Consider the following 20,059-nt stretch of genomic DNA (forward strand, 5'->3'; position numbering starts at 1 on the left):
ATATTATAACACAGTACATGTCGGATGATGCCACATCATCTTCTGAACTCTGATTCATTTGCCAGCTGACTGACACACCAAAAATTAGGTGATGGTCATTGTGATGACATTCTTATATCTGTAGCCTACTGAGCTATAGCTTTGTATCGCCACACGAAAAGGATCAAAAATGAACCTTTTAGTCCATTTTCGATTTCTAAAGAGGCGTTATCAATGGCTGTAGACCAAAATGCCTCTGGATGCCACTGGATAGACCTACAACTAATCAGAGCAATGAAATGTGTGAATAGAAGCAAAAGACATAAAACCACAGACAGATTAAGTGAACAATGTTGATCATCTTGTAACAATGCAAAGTTCTGCTGGGAAACCTTGGGTCCTAGCATTCATGTAGAGGCAGTAAGATCACTGAAGCTCAGTGGTCATTTTGTCATATCAGGTGTTTGTGTATTTGTAGGCAGAAACATGTTAATCTGTTTTTTGAATTGTTTGTATACACAGTTCATGTGAAGTTCAAAACATCCAAAGTGTGGATCCTTCTGTGTAAGGCTTGTGCAGTGTTTTCAAACCGAAGCTGAGTAGAAAACACTGTCACACCCTCATGACTCCAGACACTGATCATCTAAGAAAAGAAAAGCTGTTTCCGATAAGAGAAGAAATACTCAGTCGAGTGGTTTCACAGTGCAGGACACAGTCTCCAGACTCAATAATTCATGCTTACAGAGGAGTGCTGAATTATTGAACTGAGCTGTTAGTCCAATGATGACTCACACACTGTTATTCTGAGAGCATGAAGCTTCAGTTTCCTCTGATCACTGAGGAGACACTTCTATCAGCTCAGCTTTTATTTATCAGAGCAGCTGATCTGTGCAGGAAACAGGCTCCGATGTAAGACAGTGTGTGTGTTATAAACTGGGCTTCATCAGGATTATCTAGTCGCCTAATTCATTTCTTTAGCTGTACAAAAAAAATAAATAAATCTTACATCTCACTAACCCTAACACATTAGTTAACAGCAGTATAATAGACCTTTTTCCACAACATATACTTTGGCTTGTAAAAGAAAAGCCACTGGGCTTTTGTTGCAGCCAGTGGCACAGGGAACATTTCAAATGTAGAGAGAAGAATGGATTCAATTAAATTCCAGACATCATCCAAACATCAAACCGTCTGTAAAAAAGCTGAAGATGAAGAGAGGTTGGCTTCTACAACAAGACAATGATTCTAAACACATCTAGAAATCCACAATGGACTACCTCAAGAGGAGCAAGCTGAAGGTTTTGCCATGGCCCTCACAGTCCCCCGACCTAAACATCATTAAAAATCTGTGGATAGATCTCAAAAGTGCAGTGTATGCAAGACGGACCAAGAATCTCACAGAGCTAGAAGCCTTTTGCAGGAAGAATGGGTGAACAACTTCCAAACAAGAACTGAAAGACTGGTTACAAAATGTGTTTAGAAGCTGTGATACTTGCCAAAGGGGGTGCTACTAAGCACTGACTATGCAGGGTGCCCAAACTTTAGCTTCAGGCCCTTTTACTTTTTTGTTAATTTGAAACTGTAAAAGATTGAAATTAAAACGTATTCTCACTTAAAATACTTAAGAAATGTGCCACCTTTATACCTTTGGGAAATCCGTTCAACCTCTACTTACTTAACTATTCATGGTAAATGAAATTTTGACCAGGGGTGCCCTTTGCATGCCACTGTACATATGGACACTTTTTTATTCAGGTTCTTGGGGCCTGAACACTGACAAAACCATCTAACATTAACAGGAGAATGTAGGCTATATTTTTGTTACTTATGTCTTCATGAAACATGAGTACACTATTTAATATTTTCCTTATGTAACAGTCGTTCTGTTCTGTACCAGTCAGTGATGCTGCATTCACTTTCATCTTTACTGCAGCTGTGATGCAGAGCATCAACCCCTCAGGGTTGTGGGTTCAGTTGCCATCAACATTTTAAAAAAGCTTCTTAAAGCATACGTCTGGTGAATTTGGCACCACCTTGGTAGAGTTTCCAATTAAGCTAAGCTGTTACCAGAGAGAGAATTTTGAATGCTGCAGACCACTGATTCGTCAGTGAGAACTGTCACTCAAATCGTCACTAATGTGACACGACTGTTTCTTTTTAGGTTGCCGATAAAAGTATTTATGTTTAAGATGATGTCACAGCAGTGTCGGACACCATTGCTGAGAATCCCACCTACACTGAGGGGGACTATCTACAGTGGAAAACAAATTAGAAAAAAGCATCTGCTACCAAAATCAAACAAAATATATAATGTAACCAAGCTTGTCGTTTTGAATTAAATGAAGACAATTGCTGCAAAGTTGGATTCTTCACATACAGTATCCTTTTAACATAAAAAATGGATCCATCACAAAAGCAATAAATACTGCTTTTTTTGTTTTAAGATCAGGATTTGGAACACACTTTAATTCAGTGACTAGTAAGAATTTAGTTTTTTTGTTTGTTTTTTACTTTATTTTTGGTGGAAAATCTTTATGGATACTTTTACTTGAAAGACTAAGTAGTATCACAATAAAAGTAGCCCTGTACTTCACATTTTGGATCATGTTTTGACCTTCAGTCTGGACTTCAGCAGCTGGTATCACCTCTGCAGATGTGACCCCTGTCACCTGCCACTGATGATCCCTCCACTCAACCCAGCTAAATTCAGCTGGTATTTTAGTCTGCAGACTCAGATGCTCCTTGGTCTGAGGCACATTGATTTACAGTCTGTTAAATTACGAAAACTAAATCAAAATCAAATGCCAAAATAAAAATACAAGACTTAAGGCTAGTTTGTTTGTAATTTGTTATGCCTCTGTGCCAGTGATAGCCATGGCTGGAGGCATTATGTTTTAGGTTGTCCATCCGTCCGCCTGTCCCATTCTTGTGAAAGCACTATCTCAAGAATGCCTTGAGAGAATTTCAGCAAATTTGGGAAAATTGTCCACATGTACTCAAGGATAAACATTAGTTTTTGGTAATTGTAGGTCAAAGATCAAAGTCACTGTGACCTTGTCTATCTCATTCTTGTGAACACGGTATCTCAAGAACACCCGAAGGGAATTTCGTTAAATTTGACATAGACAGCCACTTGGACTTAAAGATAAACTGATTTGATTTTGATGGTCACAGGTCAAAGTTCAAGGTCACTGTGACCTTGTCTGTCTCATTCTCGTAAACACAGTATTTCAAGAACACCTTGAGGGAATTTCTTCAAATGTGGCATAAACATCGTCTTGGACTCAACAATGAACTGATTAGAATTTGCTGGTCAAAGGTCACTATGACCTTGCGCCCATCTCCTTCTTGTCAACACGATATCTCGAGAAGTCCTTGAGGGAATTTCCCAAAATTTGGCACAAACATCCACTTGGACTCACGAATGAACTGACTACAACTTGGTGGTCGAAAGTCAAGGTCACTGTGAAGGTACAAAGCATGTTTTTGACCATATCTCAAGAATTCATTAAGACAAAATCTCACACAAATGTCTAACAGGATAAGGGATGACATTTTATATCCAAACTGTGACATCATAATGTTCTGGAAAAACACTTTTCTGGCCATAATTCAACGGCATATCTCAGGAACAGAAGGGGAGACATTTGATCAGGTCACACTAATTTTGGGTATCCACCTTGAAACTGTGTTGATTGTATAGATCTTCTGTGCTGCCGGGGGGAAGATGTATGTGAAGCATCCATGTTTTCACAGACGTGGATGTAAACTTTTAATGCAACTTGACTAGTTCATAGAGGCATATAACCGCAAGGTCGTGAATCTAGTTTTGGGCTAATTCCCAGTTGGTAATTTCCACTGGGACTATACATGTTCATCTCTGGATCGACACATTGTAGGTTACAGTCATGAATGTGTGTTTGGTCTGGCTGATGATTTGAGAGTATCACAGCTGAAGTTCTGCATTTATCATCTCAGTGAGACTCGCTCTGTGAACTTGTCCTTTTCTTCACTCGCTTTGACTCGACGACAAGCCAGCTGCTGAGAGCCTCACTCCCCATCAAGATAAATGATGGCTGCTCTCAGAGCTTGATCTGAGGGAGGAGGCAGAGAGGCAGAAAGGCAGAGAGGTGGACATGCTCTCTCCTCAGTTTGAACAGTGATTGATGAGGCCGTGAGATGATGACAGAGGTGTCATATCTCCAGCTCTCCTCCTCTGTGTTTAATGACACCTTGTACGAACAGGTCACGAAAGCTGTGTTCACACTGAAGCCAAAATCTCTCCCAGCTCTGAGGCTGCTTTCCATTCAGGTGTTCCATCTCCAGGTTGGCAGATGTTGTGCCTGTTGGCTCTATGGCTCGCTGGGAACCCTGTTTGTCAGCAGAATCCCTTCTATTTTATTGTAAATATAATACTGGAAATATTGGATCTTTGTGACAGCTGGGCTGCATTCGTTTATTTATATGGAAATGGTGGTACATTAAAGACCCTTTGTGTAAGGCAAGCATTGCAACTAAAGCAGCTGCGAAGGTGGCTTGTTCTACTACGTAACATAATTATAAAATACTTAAGACAAGCATTTTTTCTAATGTCTTCAATTTTTAATACACTAAGCTGCAGTAGACGCATTTGTGAAGGACTCAAGTTGGATCCATTGCACACTGCCTTTTTATTATGATGGGGTTTATACACATGTTACTGCTGATTGAGTTACACCCCTGAGACACCCACCAAACAAGAGAATATAGACCTCAAAGCCCATTGCACACCTTTTCTGGGAACATGTCGATCAACATGGACACTGTAGCACAAAATTGCACCACATTTTGAGAGTGGACGTAAAACTCTGAGCTAAAGAATCTGAATACGCTTTAAGCTACTTTTCAAAAAATATGAACATTTCGTAAATTCGAACCCCCGAAGACGCAAGGATGCAGTATGCTCAGTTTTCTCTTTTCTTCTTCTTCTTCTTTTTTTTTTTTTAAATAACTGTATTAGACAAAGGTATGAGAAAAAATATTGTAACGGGTGGAACACCAGGGACAGGCAGAACAGGGAGTGCAGACTGGTGAAGCAACAGAGAGAGTCAGTGTTCAGTTCCAGTGTCCCCAGGGAAACAGAATCACTCTGCAGCTCCCTGCTCGGAACGCTGTGGCAGCACACAGGTGAGGTGCCGGTGTCAATAGCATGGGATGGTAACGAGAGGGAGCACGAAGCTGAGATTCCAACACCAGGAGTACTCACTGAGAAAGCAGTCTCTCCGATGCGAAGCTGGCCATGGACAAGGGAAAGCTTGACAGCAGCGATGAAATGTGGAATCTGTGGCGCACGCTCAAAGGCGAGGCGTACTGCCACACAACAAGGCAATCCACAGCTTAGAAGATCACAGGTGACTGAAATGGTAAACTCACTTTGTAAAGCTATGTGACGTTCTTTCCAGAAAGCTGCAGAAAACAGGTGAACAGGAACCAAGGGGGCAGAAGCAGAGCTTGTGATCAAAAACACAAGGCCGAGTGGTTTACCGGGGAGCAGCCGAAGCAAGAGAGTCAGGGACAGGCAGGGTTGATACCAAGGAAGCAGTCTGGAAACAAATGCTGGAAAGTCTTGCATGAGGTGAAGAACAATGAGGATGAAAAGTGCCCATGGTGGCTTACACACGTTTTCAAATCAGAGTCTGTGAAAAAATTAAAAATGATGACATTCAGAACCAGACATTAAACACTGAAAATATTTTGCAGTGCACAGGTATGTATGTGAGAGATAGAGAGATAGAGAGAACTTACTTTAGAGGGTGAGGCACCAGCAGACGCACCTCTTGCTGAGCTCCACCCTAATTTGTTCTATGATCACAGCAGGATGTGATGGTGTGATGACACTTCTTTTATGAGAGGATGAACCTGCTGACCTGCAGTGTTTCACGATACCATACCAACATGATAATTACTAGCTAAATTTACACCTACTGAATGTAGTCACACACACACTCACACACATCACATTAGCCACAACTGGACTGGACTGTGGAATGGGCAATTTTATTTTGATTTAATTTGAATTTGATTTCAATTTATGCACTAATTTTAACTTGTTTTATTTCATGTCTATTTTTATACTACTGTATTGTTGATGAGGGGAAGTGTGGTTGTTGTTTTATGTCTTTTATGAGCTGCTGGACAGTTGAATTTCCCTTCAGGGATGGATGAAGTTCTATTCTATTCTATTCTATTCTACTAAAAAAATCTACAATCTATCTTGTTTAGGTTTTTTTTTCCTGTACGACGAGTTCAGTGATACGGTGTGAAAACCCCTGGAACTGCACCAAATTGCAAGAACTGTTCTACACCTACTAAAGAACCTGTATAAACTCATCAAGGAACTTTAATATCTTCTCAAGAACGTGTGCCCCCTCAGGAATCCCTAGATCAACTGTGAAATCTCCTCAAGAAGCTGGAGAGCCATGTAGACCCACAAAGGAACCTTTGGGGACTTCCTTGAGGTGCTCTACAGGTTTACCTATGAAACCTCCATGGTAAGCTATACAGTAAAGTAAATAATGTTCTAAAGAACCTTCCAACCCCCAGGAGGACTTCTGGAAACCACCTACATTCTTCTATAATCTCTTTATGACCATTCTTAGATTCAGATTTTTTTAAATGGATGAGCTCTTGCTTTTGTTTTGCATAATTCATTCCTGTGTGCAAGAATTTTTTTTCGCTGAGGGGTGCTGTGTATATATGTGCATGTGCTTAGGTGAGACAACAGCCATCTTTAGACCACTGTTCAAAACCAACAAATAACAGACTGGTTGCTTTTTGCAAGACATTTGCGAAATTTCAAGCCGTAATTGTGCCACCCAAGGCGATTATTTTAAGCCAAAACGTGATCTTTTCCTAACCATAACCAAGTGGTTTTTGTGCCTTAACCTAACCACATGTTAAACACAGCACTGTTGAAATGTCAAGTTTCAACATATCTGCTACATGAAAGAAAAATATTACATATCCATGACTTGCAGAAACATACAATTGGAACATTTATTCTTGTGATTGGTTTGAGGAACTAACTTACAGTAAAACTGCTCAGATGTACTTTACTGTACGTAGACGGTTCTGTTAGCCCAAATACTGCGTGCTCTATCCCCAGCTCCCTCAGTAGCTGCTATAAATTCCATTTCGATGGATATGCCACCAAAGTGGAGATCCCTTGTGACATGACATTTTATGAATCTAAAAAGCAGCTCCAAAATTGTCCTGGCCTGCCCCGTCTTTCGCAGCCTGTTCAGCCTTTTCTTGGTATTGAGTTGCTTTCAGTACCACAAATTTGACCTGATGTAATGACACTGTCATGTTTGATTGAGGGAATCAATGAAATTGGCACATTTTAAACATCTTTATATATATATATATATATATATATATATATATACACACACACACACACACACACACACATATATATATATATATATATATATATATATATATATATATATATATATATTCTGACAGGCACCTTATCATATGTGGTTCAAAATTTAGAACATATGTTCAGATAGTGGTTAAATAGCCAACTATTTATTGACTGTGTTGTTCCCCTCACATGTCAATAGGGGGTGCTGTTGTACCAACCTTCCCACAGCCTTGCATTTATTTGTACTTTATTTGTGGGTTATACTTCACCCACAAAATGACCATTTCTGTATAAATTACACATACTGTGTAACCTTGAATTCCTTAAGAAAACTTTTCTCGCCAACACACCCTGACTTCGTCACACATTGACGTTTGGTCATGGAGTTTCAATGCCACTAGCTAGGAAATTAGTTTGAAATGATCACTTAGTGGGGGCGGTGCAAGTCCATGCAGTGTCTCATGCACAGTACAGGCATATTTAAAAGTTTTAAAATGATCAAAGCTCAGCTGTTGGTTGTTGACGTTCTAGGATGCCTGCTACATGAACTGTCTCTTTACAAAATACACTTCTGTTTTCACAGGAAATGTACAGTTTGCATACAGTCCCTTCCAAAATAAATGCAGTACATTGGCACAGCACCACGAATTGATGTTTTTTTCCTTCAACAACAATTGCACATGGTTAAGTTTTGCCAACACACACACACACACACACCCACACACACACACACACACACATGACTGGGTTCAGAAAAAAAGAACAGGGTATGGCTTTACAATCACATGGGAAGTGAACACCAGCTTCCTGGGTGAAAGTCAGTGGTTGTTGGACCCGCCCACCCCATTCAGACTATTGCCACCTTAACTTTCGTTGTTGTCCTGCCGCATTTCCCCCTGATGCTGCCGGTTGCTGTTATTGACCATCCATGCACCGTGCTGACGTGAAAGGACGGCTATTTTTCATAGGTGTTTGACACCAGTCACTGACCAAGCGCTGGTTTTCAGCATCTTCGGAGTGAGACCAGGTTATTCTCACGGTCCATCATGGAATGGAATGGATTGGGGACCACCTTTAACGACAGCAAAAGTATATCAAAACATCTATTTACAAACTCTCATACAACTCGTGCAGTGTAATCCAAGTCTCATTCATCTGAGAGTTGTGCGCTCGGTACTTCCAAAACACATGTATTTTCACAAAAAAACCTGAGTATTGGAGTCTGGCTTTAAAGAGAGCACAGATAAGTTTCACTTTAATTTAATGTGGAATATGCACAAACCTTATGTTAACACTTTTGTACCAAAATGTACTTGTTGTAAGCAATTCTACCAGATTTTCAAATTTGTCAGGAGCATCACGATTATGATTTTCATTTCCAGTCTAATTTCTGTAGCTATCTGTTTTCTATCTCACTAATCATTCAACACAGACACTCGAGTTAATGTGAACCTCAACCTCCTTACTGTTAGTTGCTTCTGTTACCAGAATTGGATAAATTTACTAAAGGAAATTTTCTCCACTGTTGTCATTTAGACATTATGGATGAGAATACCATATCAATACTTAAAATGCAAAGTGTAGCTTCTCTGATCTGAGAGCAGTTTAAAAGCAGCAGCAGCAGTAGCAGCAGCAGTTTGAAGCAGGTGGACGGTTTCTTTACGTGGAAAAGAGTAAAAGTGTGAGCGCTCCTGAGGCCTTTCACTGCAGGCTAATGAAGGCTGCCAACTGCTTCAGTCCTCATCGCAGCTCTAAATAATCATCATATTCAGCTCTTTTATTTCATCTGAACTAATTAAAGTGATGAAATCTGGAGCAATATCCTGCTTTTAAAATGTTCCAGGCACTGTGAAGCTTTTGGCAAAAGGAAATTAGTGGTAGAAAAAGCTGATGATGAAAAGGTAGAGATGTAGGCAGTAACACAGCTGGCAGGGTTCACCGAGCGGAGGAAGGCTGCAGGAGAGTCCAAATAAAATGAAAACCACACTGAATGGGGATTACTGTGACTGTGGTCAGACATCATTCAACTAACTGTGTCCATTATTTTCATTATTAATTAATCTGTTTTATTTCATCTCACTTTCTTAATTAATTACTTGCCTGGTCTCTCATTTATTAGAATCCCTATTAGCTGTAGCCAAATCAGCAGCTTTTCTTCCTGGGGTCCACACCAAACACAATATTCTATACGTGACAGAGCATAAAATGTCAGAAAATTCAAGTACTAATTGAAAACTGAACTAACTTTACCTAAAGGATCTAAATATTTCTTCCAGTAGTGCAGTGTTGTATAATATCTAAAAATAAAATACGCCCTTAAACCATCATTTGTGCATCTTAAGAAATGTAGGGACATGCATGTATTTTTTAAGTGATCTTGCTTTAAAGGTCCAGTGTGTAGGATTTAGGGGGGTGTATTGGCAGAAATGGAATATAATAAAGTAGGTTGGGAGGAAGGGATGAACAGGTGGTGGATGCGTTCAACAACCATCAACTTTCACCCTGCAGGCCGGTGTTTGCTTCCTGTAAGATTGTAAACCCTGTTCTTTTGTCCTAAACCCAACCAGGTGTGTGCTGCTAAATTTAACCCTGTGTGCTGTTGAAGGAAAAAAAGTTAATTTGCGATGTACAGACGTAGTGCATTTATTTTGAAAGAGACTTTATGCAAACTGTTCATTTCCTCTGAAAACAGAGGTGTATTTTCAAAACACACAATGCATGTAACAGGCAGAAGTTGACACAGAATGTCCCAGAATGTCAGTAACCAGCACAACCAGGGTTCCTTGGACATCATATCTCAATGAGGAAAGTCCATGACCAAACGCCAATATGTGACAAGGTCGTAGTAAGAATGTGTTGGGAGATCATCATGTTTCACTGTCATGTTTCTACAGTAGCCCAGAACTGACAAACCAAAGTTTGACCCTAAGGTCATTTGCATTTTCTCGCTCTTTAGTTGGCCACTGTAGTCAGCAGACACTTTACAATGACCAGTGTTGCAAAAACACTGATGTTTTGATGTAAAACTGCTTTATTCAGTGTTTTTCCTGGATTAAATCAGCAGGTCCCTTTGTTATTAACAGGAGTCTGCAAATAATTCGGCTCCAAATAAAAACCTACTGAACGTCTGTATCAGAAATAGAGTAAGCACACATTTGGTTATCAGAGAAAATAGGTGTGCAGGTGCTGGGCTAGCGGGCCCTCTGCAATGGATTGAACAGCATAAGAGAAACACTAATTTGTAATGTGACACTGATTTTTTTCAGTGTTTTTAGAGTGTCTTCATTAATAATTAATTAATTAATAAAATTCTGTAGGGAGTCCACACTAAATTATATGTACATATGAGGAAATGTACGTATGCAAAAAAATGTTCTTATTTATAAAACCATGCGTATGCCAGCCAGTGCGCAATTTCCTTTTGTAAATCCAACATCAACTTGGAATTTTCCACACATGGATCAGCCTCATGTCACACCCTCTACACGCCTATATTTAACCATAAATAGTCAATGCAAAGCACCTCATGAATGTTGATGCATAGCCTGCTGATTGTTTTTTTTATGATGATAAGTGGGAACAACCAAGAGGAAGACCAAGAAAACATTTTTTCCTGACACAGAAACTGAGGTGCTTTTAGCTAAGGTTAAGATTAGAGAGCACTCATTGTTTGGTGGCCAGTGGGGTCATAAACAAAAGAAAAGGCAGTGAGTGGCAACATGTTGCTGCCTTGGTTAATGCAGTGAGTTCATCAAACAGGAGAGTACCTGAAATCTAACAAAAAAAAAAAAAAAGTAGTCAGATGATCTAAAGGTGAAAGCAAGAAAAAAACAAAACAAGGATTGCTAATTTACACAATCCATAAATGCAGGTGGTAAAGTTGTGCTGAGTGAGGTGACTGGAGAAGCGCAGTGTGTATGGCAGCCTCTGTGGGGTCTCCAGTGCACTCTCTGTGCCTGACAGCACAGTTATGGCCGCTGCAGCGATTTTCCACACAAACACTATCTGAAAACTAAAATTGTACTCAGTGATATGCACAGTATTGGAAAATATTACTGAAAAAAGTTGACGCTGTGTTTTACTATTCTCTAATGCTGTCTGATCTTATCTTGGAGTTTTACAACCATCAACGTTTATTTAATCAGTTATCCTGGTTAACGTGGTTGAGGCAAAAATGACTCAGTATATTCATGTTTACTATTAAGAAAAGGAAAGCTAGACTTTCCTGAATCCTGCCACCTGCCACAGCATGGCATCATTCAGCTGTGCATGGTGTGCTCCACAGCCGACCATGAGTGTCAGCAGCATACAGTCCAGCCTCCACCCTCTCCTTTTCTCTGGAGTTGGGGTAGATGATAGTGAGGCAGTGCTGATGAAATTTTGAGCAGCATTTGATCTGAGATTTGAGTTGACTAATATATTTTACATTCGAAAGGTGCTTTTGAAATACATATGACTCGCTAGCAGAAGCACATACAGTACAACACTGCTACATTTCAATGTGTATGAAGTAAATGGATAAGAAACAGTGACATGAGGTGAATTTAAATGTGTGAGAGGCATCATTATGTATAATGATTCCTCATTTAATTTCCACAATCTGGCTTCAATTCACCACCTCACCATCTGCGTTGCCAATTTCCCCTGTCTCTAAAATATACACTGCATCGGTCAGAGTTGCCCTTAATTTACGCACATTTCCTCTTCAAGTTTTTTATTTTCTATTTCAAATAAATCCCAATTTATGCTTTGAAAGTGAAAAAAACATTTCAAGCCTGTTCGTTTGTGTATAAACAGCAGTTAAAAATTAGGCCCCTGCTTTGTTTGCTTTGGAGAGGAAGAGACCTCTGCGGATACTACAGTTCCCAGTAAAAAAAAAAACTTGAACAATGAACTCTGAAGGAATTCTAACCAGGAGAAGTTTAAACTGGTTGCAATCAGCAATCCTCACCACTCAACACCACCAAATCTCCCTCAATCTGACACACTGGACCTTTAAAGTTTTAAACAGTCACATTTATCTTTATTTAACTTTCTTGTGGTTTGATATTAAATCCACTTCTGCTCCAACTGTCATTGATTCATTGATCAGGATCACATTATCATTAATAGGCTACAGCATGTAAAAAAAAAAATAGTATATGTAACTGGAGGGTGCTGGGGTCAGAGAGTGGGAAGGTGCAGCAGAAGGATAAAATTCTGACAGTTAGTATGTTTACATGCACAGTTGAGTCGAGCTATGGTTATAGCTATGGTTATAGCTCGACTAGGCCATTTAATCGGACAACTGTCTTTGTCCCAGTATACAAGCATGTCAGGGGAATTTAGATTTATTGGACGAAGTACCGTAAAACTTTTAATTAATAGCCCAGGCTATTATTGGCTTAAATCACTGAACTCAACAGGCCTATGTCAGCTTCAGAGGTACCCACAACAAGGTCACCACTTGCTCAGTAAATGCCCCCTTTCAGCTTGTTACCTTTTCCTGGTTGACCTATTACATCACAGACCAAACAGTCGAGTTTCATCCAGCTGTTCTGACACTTTCTTGAACAGACTGCCACTCAGTGTTTTCCTCCCATCCATGTATTTTAAAATATTGAACTTTCAGCTGACACAGCATGTACTGTGTCGCTACATCTGTCCAAAACTGCATAGCTCTGGATGCAGATTTTGCCATGTTGTTACTGGCTTCTTCTTCTGTTAAGCATTTAATACTATTCATCTTCAGAGTCAAAGCCAGGAGCAGCAACTGTGGAGCATGCACAGAGTGCCTAGGCTAGTTTGGGTCAGATTAACTGTATACATGCAGAAGTAATTCGACTCCCAATCACATTATCGGGTGTGTTGATCCAACTTTGAGAAATTTGATTTAGTATGAGTTCAGTCAGACTAACATGTTAATATAGATTTTAAAAAGCTGGTTTTAGTAAATCAATCGATTTTCTCTAATGTCATGTAAATGTAGGCTACTGACTGTGTCCTAACAAACCCCAACAATTCACTGACTCTGCAGACATTCACTTAACACAACAGTCATAACTTTTATCAAGTAAACCTCATGTTCAGTCGGTTTTCATGACAGTGTGCACAGCTCTTCAGTGTTACCCAGCTTCCTTTGCACCCCTGAAAAGTTGTGCTGCAGACACAGAGGATGTTCGTGATCCTACAGACACATCTGCATGAACTTCTCTCACCTTCACCATCATTTTGTCCAGCAATCGGTACTCGACTCGAGTGTTTTGATTTCTGTCAGACTTTAGATCTGATTTGCTTGTTTTGCCCCGAAAGATTAAAGGTAGCCGTGCGGAGTGGGTCCTGTCCGGGTCCCAGCCTCCAGGGAGGGCATCCCAGCTCTCCATAGCGCCGCCCTCCCTCTCCCTCAGCCCGGCTTCCTCTCCTCCAAACGGCGCTCACAGCAGCGACCCTGACAGCCGCCTATTAGCCGCGCCTCTCCCGCTGCTCAGACACACCGCTCCGCCGGCTATTCGCTCAGTCTGTTCTACCAGTTTCTGTCTTTTGACAACCGCTGTCTGCTGAGGGGATTATTTTGTTCGTGTCGGAGTTTTTTTTCGGTGCATGGATGGAGTCGTCCCCGCAGGATTCGACGAGCGACCCGGGCAGAAGCGGCTCAGAGCCCGCTACGCCGCTCACGGAGACGCCGGTGAGCCTGGAGACTCTGCGGGGCGGAGAGCACCTGACTCCGGCTAGGAGACACAGCAGCACCGGCTCCTGCTCCTCCGGCTATAGCAAAGGTATGACTTCTGCTGGGTTTTATTTTGATATTATTTGAATCCCAGTTGGCACCCAGGCGGTGATTGTGTCTGTCAGGCTGCAGCAGCAACTTCAAACGGTTTGTGTCAGACAGACGCTGCTGCGCTGTCTTACAACACACACGCTCAAACCTCCACACACTCATCATAGACTCATTCGCGGCTTTGTGACCTTTATGCAGTAGTTTGTGAAGCCGCAGGCGGTCAGTTGAAGCCGGTCATGAGAGAGCTGACAGCTGACTTCAGCTGGAGGAACATATGAATTGTTTCACTTAACTTCAACTCTGCATGAGTGGAGTGGAGGAACTTGACTGGTCTGCACAGAGTCCTGACCTCATCCCCACCCAACACTTTCAGGATGAAATAAAACTCGAGCTGCAACTCAGTTGATTAGTCGATTGGTGGATCAGCCAGAAAATGAATTGGCAGCTATTATGATAATCAATGTGATATTTCATGCAAAAATGCAAAAATATTTTACATGTCGAGCTTCTTAAACATTATGATTTCATGGTTTCTATGTCTTATATGATAGTAAACTTAACATCTTTGGGTTTTGGATTGTTGAGCACAGACATCACCTCGGCTCTGGGAAATTATGGGAAATGAGTGTTTTTCACTACTTTCTGGCATTTTTATAGACAGAATGATTAGCCTAATTGAGAGAAATCACATAATACTATCAGGTAAGTGTTTTCATTCTGCTGTTTTTTTTTTTTGTTTTGTTTTTTTGTTGTTTTTTTGTTTTTTTGCACATATCCAGTTTTTGCTTAACCAGAGTGAAAACACTGGAGGTTGGAGTTAAAATATTTCTTAAAAAGAGTTTGCTGTGTGAGGTGCAAAAGTTATTGAGTGGATAAAGAAGCACAGACAGACTGAGTGAGTAAATGATGACACACACCTACACGAAGCACATAAAGGTGAAGCAACCCTGTTGCCAAAAGAAAATGTTGTACGTTTCTGCAAACCATGAAAATGTTACATTTATCAGTGTTGCTAAAGGGACATAGTATACAAGATGATTTTATCATCAGGAGGTGGAGGGGATGGTGGATAGCATGATGCTGAGGTGAGGCCTGCTCAGCTGCAAACTACTGTATGTTTACGCGGGTGTTTAAATGTTTGAGCGATTGAGTTGATGAGGAGCTGAAAGCTGTGACTGTCTTGACTTGCAAAATTCTATATTAAAGGTCCAGTGTGTAGGATTTAAGAGTGACATACTGGCCAGAATGGAATATAAAGTAAGTTTTTTAGTGTATAATCACCAGAAAATAAGAATTGTTGTGTTTACGTTACCTTAGAATGAGCTGTTTATGTCTACATAGGGAGCGGGTTTTCCTCTATGGGGACCACCATGTCATGTTTCTACAATAGCCAAGAACAGACAAACCAAACATGCTCTAAAAAGGGTGTTGTCAGGCATAGTAAGAAGCCCCTCCGCAACAAACAGTGTCAGAAAAACACAAATTAAAAAAAAAAAAAAACCTTGCTGCTTCCGTCTGTCATATGTGACAGTAAGTAAAAGACTTTTAGTTTTGGACTGTTGGTCTGATAAGTCAACTGAAGACATCACCTTTGTCTTTTTTTCAACATTTCATCGACTTAACAATTAATCGATAATGAAAAAACTGTTGCAGCCCTGCTCTGCTGAAAGCACAAGTACAGATCTAATTTGTTTGTTCAGAAACAGTCACTCAAACACATAATTAATACCAATGAGGGAAGTGCAGTTAACTCCATGTCTCGTGTGTGCAGCTCTCAGGCCTCCCTGTTGGTATGCAGCCTGGAGAGAAAGAGAGAGGCGGACAGATAGAGCTTCATTGAGTTTCTCTGTGCAGAGTCGTTTGTTACATAACAGCTGTTCAAGGAGAAGGAGAGGAAAAATCTCAGTGAGTGTTTGAGCCGCAAGGAAGCAGATTGTGTGACTCTGATTCTGAGACGCTCAGTCAAAGCAGAGAGCCACGAGGAGCTGAGGCACGAGTAAATAATTTGAGATAAATAAAACTAACCTCCCAGGGAGAGATCAGCAGGTCAGATGCTGCATTTAAGTGCGCGATGTCAACTCATAGAGCTGTTTTAAGTGTCAGATCAGCCCCTGGTTGTCTGCTGTTAGACGAGGATGACCCACACAGTCGTCAGATCTTACTCAACTCACAGAAGACCAAAGATACACCCTGACAAATTCACCATCAGTCATGCAGTCTCCTCACACATTTGGATTGTTATCACTCGATTAAGTGGGTGTTATTAGTGTTTATCAGCCTCATAGATATGAGTTAACAGAGTGACACTGACTAGTAGGTTCAGAATGGCGTTATCAGTCCCTAATAGCATGTCCACTCTCAGAAAACAGTAATTTGCCTTGGTGTTTGGTGCATACAAGTACTGCAAATATCGAGAATCATGAATACACAATAGAAATTTACAATAAAAATGTAAATAAACATCAAATTTTGTAAAATATATCTTTTCTTAAAATGAAAGAGCTGTACAGTGTCTCATGTGAGGTGTGATGGTGAGTTTGTCCAACTACAGTAAAAATATCTGTGTATTTTGTTCCAGCTGACTGACAGCAAACTTGACCTCTCTCCACCAGGAGGTCAAAAGTCAGATTGTAAAGACGGTTTGAGGAGTCTGAGGTTAAAGCTCTGAATGTGTTTACTGTTTTAAAAAGAGTCAGCAGTGTATCAAATGTTCAATCAGCATAAAGACAACAAAACAATTCCAGGAAAATCAAATGTTCTCTGGGTGACACAATCTTTGAAATAAGATCAACTCCTGTTAAAACAAATAAGAAGTGCATTTGTATCATTATGTTGCATGATGGTGTTTTAATTTGTTGAATAAGTGAGAAGTTGAAATGTATGACAGAGTGAGTAATTTCCCAGACTGTCAGCTCACTCATGCGCTCTTAGCTGGCAGTGGTGCTGTTTCTGTCAGCACCCGTAGGCAGCAGGCATATTATGTAAGAGGTGACGGGTTAGAAGGGCACAGAGCACACAGTGTGTGAGAGTGACAGCCTTGAGAACAGACCTGTGATCAGCTTTAAGGCTGGAATCGCTAACTAACCTGCTGACCCACATTCCTGTTGCCTGCAGGAGAACAGCAGCAGACTGCGGGAAACTTTAGTAAAAAAAAAAAAAAAAGAAATATCATAAAGAGATGACCTACGTGTGCACCGCTCTGGGATAAAAAAAACAAACAAACAAACATTTGTTTCTATCATGCAATATGTTTTACATGTTTTTCCACATCCTGTGATCACATGGTTCTAACAGCATCCAGGTTTCCAACCAGCTTTAAAAGGACAATTTGCTACCTTTTATGTGGATGAGTACATTTGTTGATGGTAGATGTAGTTGATTTAAGCAATATATTCCTCAGTGCGTGCTATATTGACTAAGAAAGTTCTCCTGCTCGTGGAGCCGTGCGCCGCCAGCCATATCTTATGCCGCTGCATTTCTTCGTCTGTAATGTTATACTGGCACGAATAAATATGGCTGACTATCCAAGGCAGCCAAAACACTGTAAAATGTATCCTTGTTCATCAGCACCAGCACCTTTTGCACTGATATTTTGGTATGGCATCTTCACTGTAGGGCTGCACGATTCTGGAAAAAATGAGAATCACGATTTTTTGGCTTAGAATTGAGATCACGATTCTCTCACGATTTTTTTCAACATGAAGATTTATTGTGCTTATTTCCTGATACAAAAGGAAAAGTAACAAAAATTATAAATCAATAATAAAAAAAATATCATTAAATAACAAAACCTATGATTGTGCCTGATACAAGAGACACAACTCTCTGGTCAGCAGAGAGGGAACATTCCTGTTTTTAGCTTAAATGCAACAGCTGACAGCCTGACACTGACCGTAAAAACAATAAACTTTAGTCTCTTGTCTTCTCTTACAGCTTTTGAACAATTTTAACAATAATATCAATGTTGAACAACATTTTTCTGAGGTAGGTATTCCAGGCCTGGAATTAAGTCATTTTTAGGGCAAGGCCACTTTGGCCTTTGATAAATACAAATTTGTCGGGGCATCACGGCCAACATGTGGCAAGATACTTTCCAAAATGTTTAGAATTTTCAAAAATGTGCAAAATGTCCTTCTCCGCAAAAAATCCCAAAAAATGTCCTCACTTTTTAATAGTTTCCCTATTTTCAAAAATGACCACACTGGGCTCTAGTTTCGCAGACCGGGTGCGGCGGAGGCGCAGCGCACCTCCGCTTCGCCAACTGGGTGTGGCCAGGCGGATTTTGTAAGTTTGGCACACCGTGCGCCCTGGCGCAGCTACTCCTCTATCCCACCTCCGTCCCTCCTACCGGCGCAAGTCGGAAAGAGGGAGGAGAGAAGGCGTGGAGTGGGTTTTACACACATCACACCAATCAAATGGGCCCCTCTCCTCGCCCTTAAATGTGCTGCGTGAAGACATAATGAGAGTTTACTCAATGCGCCATGGCAGAAGAGAGCAGCAGCGTCAGACGGCCAAACTTCTCCCAGGAGGAAACTGATGTTTTGGTCCGGGAGGTCCAAGCTCGCAGTGTCCGAATATATGGAACTGCGAGCAGACCTCCACGGGCTGATGATGCAAAGGTAGCCTGGGAGGAGGTCACCACAATTGTAAATCAATGTTGTGTTTCTCTCGTGCGCGCTCTCTCTCTTTCTCTCTCGCAGTCTCACTCGGTTTCTTTTCTTTTGACTTTTCTAAGATGACAGTTGCTGAATATATACTCCCTATCTGATGCTGTGGCTGTTTGTGGTTGGCTGAGAGGGATGTGAACTCATTAGTTTGCAGGCTGTGTTAATCAAATCAGGTTGGGTTTCCATTACGCGTGCCAAACGTACCAAACGGTGCCAATCCCCTTTGATCTGACATCAGATGTGACGAGACAGTTGATACAGAGATACATTTATGTGCTGATTGCAGATAGTTGCATTGAATAGTGTTTTTTTTGGGTATTTATTGCATTGTTAATGTGCCTGATATTCTGGAAACCTGCCTGTGAGGTTTTGGTGACGTATGCGCACTGTCCGCTGGTCAGCCAAACTTCGGCTTACACCGGCTGTGCTCCCCCTGCAACAGTAGACGTGGTTTCAGTTGGTGAGCTTTTAGCGCACCTTCGGCGAAGCCTTTTGGCACAAAACTGTCACTGCGCCAAGCTGGATCTGTCGACACCTCCCCCTGCTGCGCCGGCACACCCATCTCAGCGCACCTCGGTCTGCCAAACTACCAAACTGAGCGTGCCTCGGGTTGCGCTGCTCGAAACTAGCTCTGCGCGGGGTTCGCCACCCTGCACCGGGAAACTAGAGCCCATTGTCCTCACTTATTAAAATGTCTTTGTTTTCCAAAAATGACCAACAATGTTCTCACTTTTCAAAAAATATTCAATATTCAGTTTTTCTAAACACTCACACTGGTTTTCACATCTTTAAAAATGGCCTCACAAATTTTCCCATATGGTCATACTACATACTGGACACTATAGAAGTTAACTCAGGGTTGATGATGTCATATACAACATAACATTACTAATATTAAATATCCCTGTAACGGTTCATGTGAGAGAGGAAGACTTACTATTTTTAGCCCAGAAGCTATCTTTGGCTGTCGTGCCACTCCATCAAGGGTTCTGGCGTGGTTGTATTCCTTTCAGAAGTTTTATAATACTTGAGCTGCAGTGTCTTTTGGAAGACTTGGTTAAATAAACCCCATAATGATAAATCCAACACCGAATGTCTTCTGTGATAATTTATCTGTTTTTCTGATTAAAAATGAGACCTAAAAATGTTTAACTTTGGATAAAATGCTGCACTCCTCGCTGTCAGCAGCTGTCCAATCAAGATGGAGAAGTGGACAAAGACCATCTGTCTCTGAGGACAAATAGA

General features: G+C 40.9%; 1 protein-coding gene across 1 annotated transcript in view; it reads left to right on the forward strand.

Annotated features, from left to right (window-relative positions):
• The first annotated feature begins 13,610 nt into the window (after nucleotides 1-13,610).
• LOC117254784 (nuclear receptor ROR-alpha A-like) overlaps nucleotides 13,611-20,059 on the forward strand; it is a 154,109-nt gene continuing 147,660 nt past the window's right edge. Inside the window, exon 1 of the mRNA XM_033623207.2 lies at nucleotides 13,611-14,145. Within this exon, the coding sequence (XP_033479098.2) occupies nucleotides 13,974-14,145 (172 nt within the window). The 5' untranslated portion in view covers nucleotides 13,611-13,973. The remainder of the gene's footprint in view (nucleotides 14,146-20,059) is intronic.

This window comes from Epinephelus lanceolatus, chromosome 2 (genome assembly GCF_041903045.1).
Source record: "Epinephelus lanceolatus isolate andai-2023 chromosome 2, ASM4190304v1, whole genome shotgun sequence".
Taxonomy (NCBI): Eukaryota; Metazoa; Chordata; class Actinopteri; order Perciformes; family Serranidae; genus Epinephelus; species Epinephelus lanceolatus.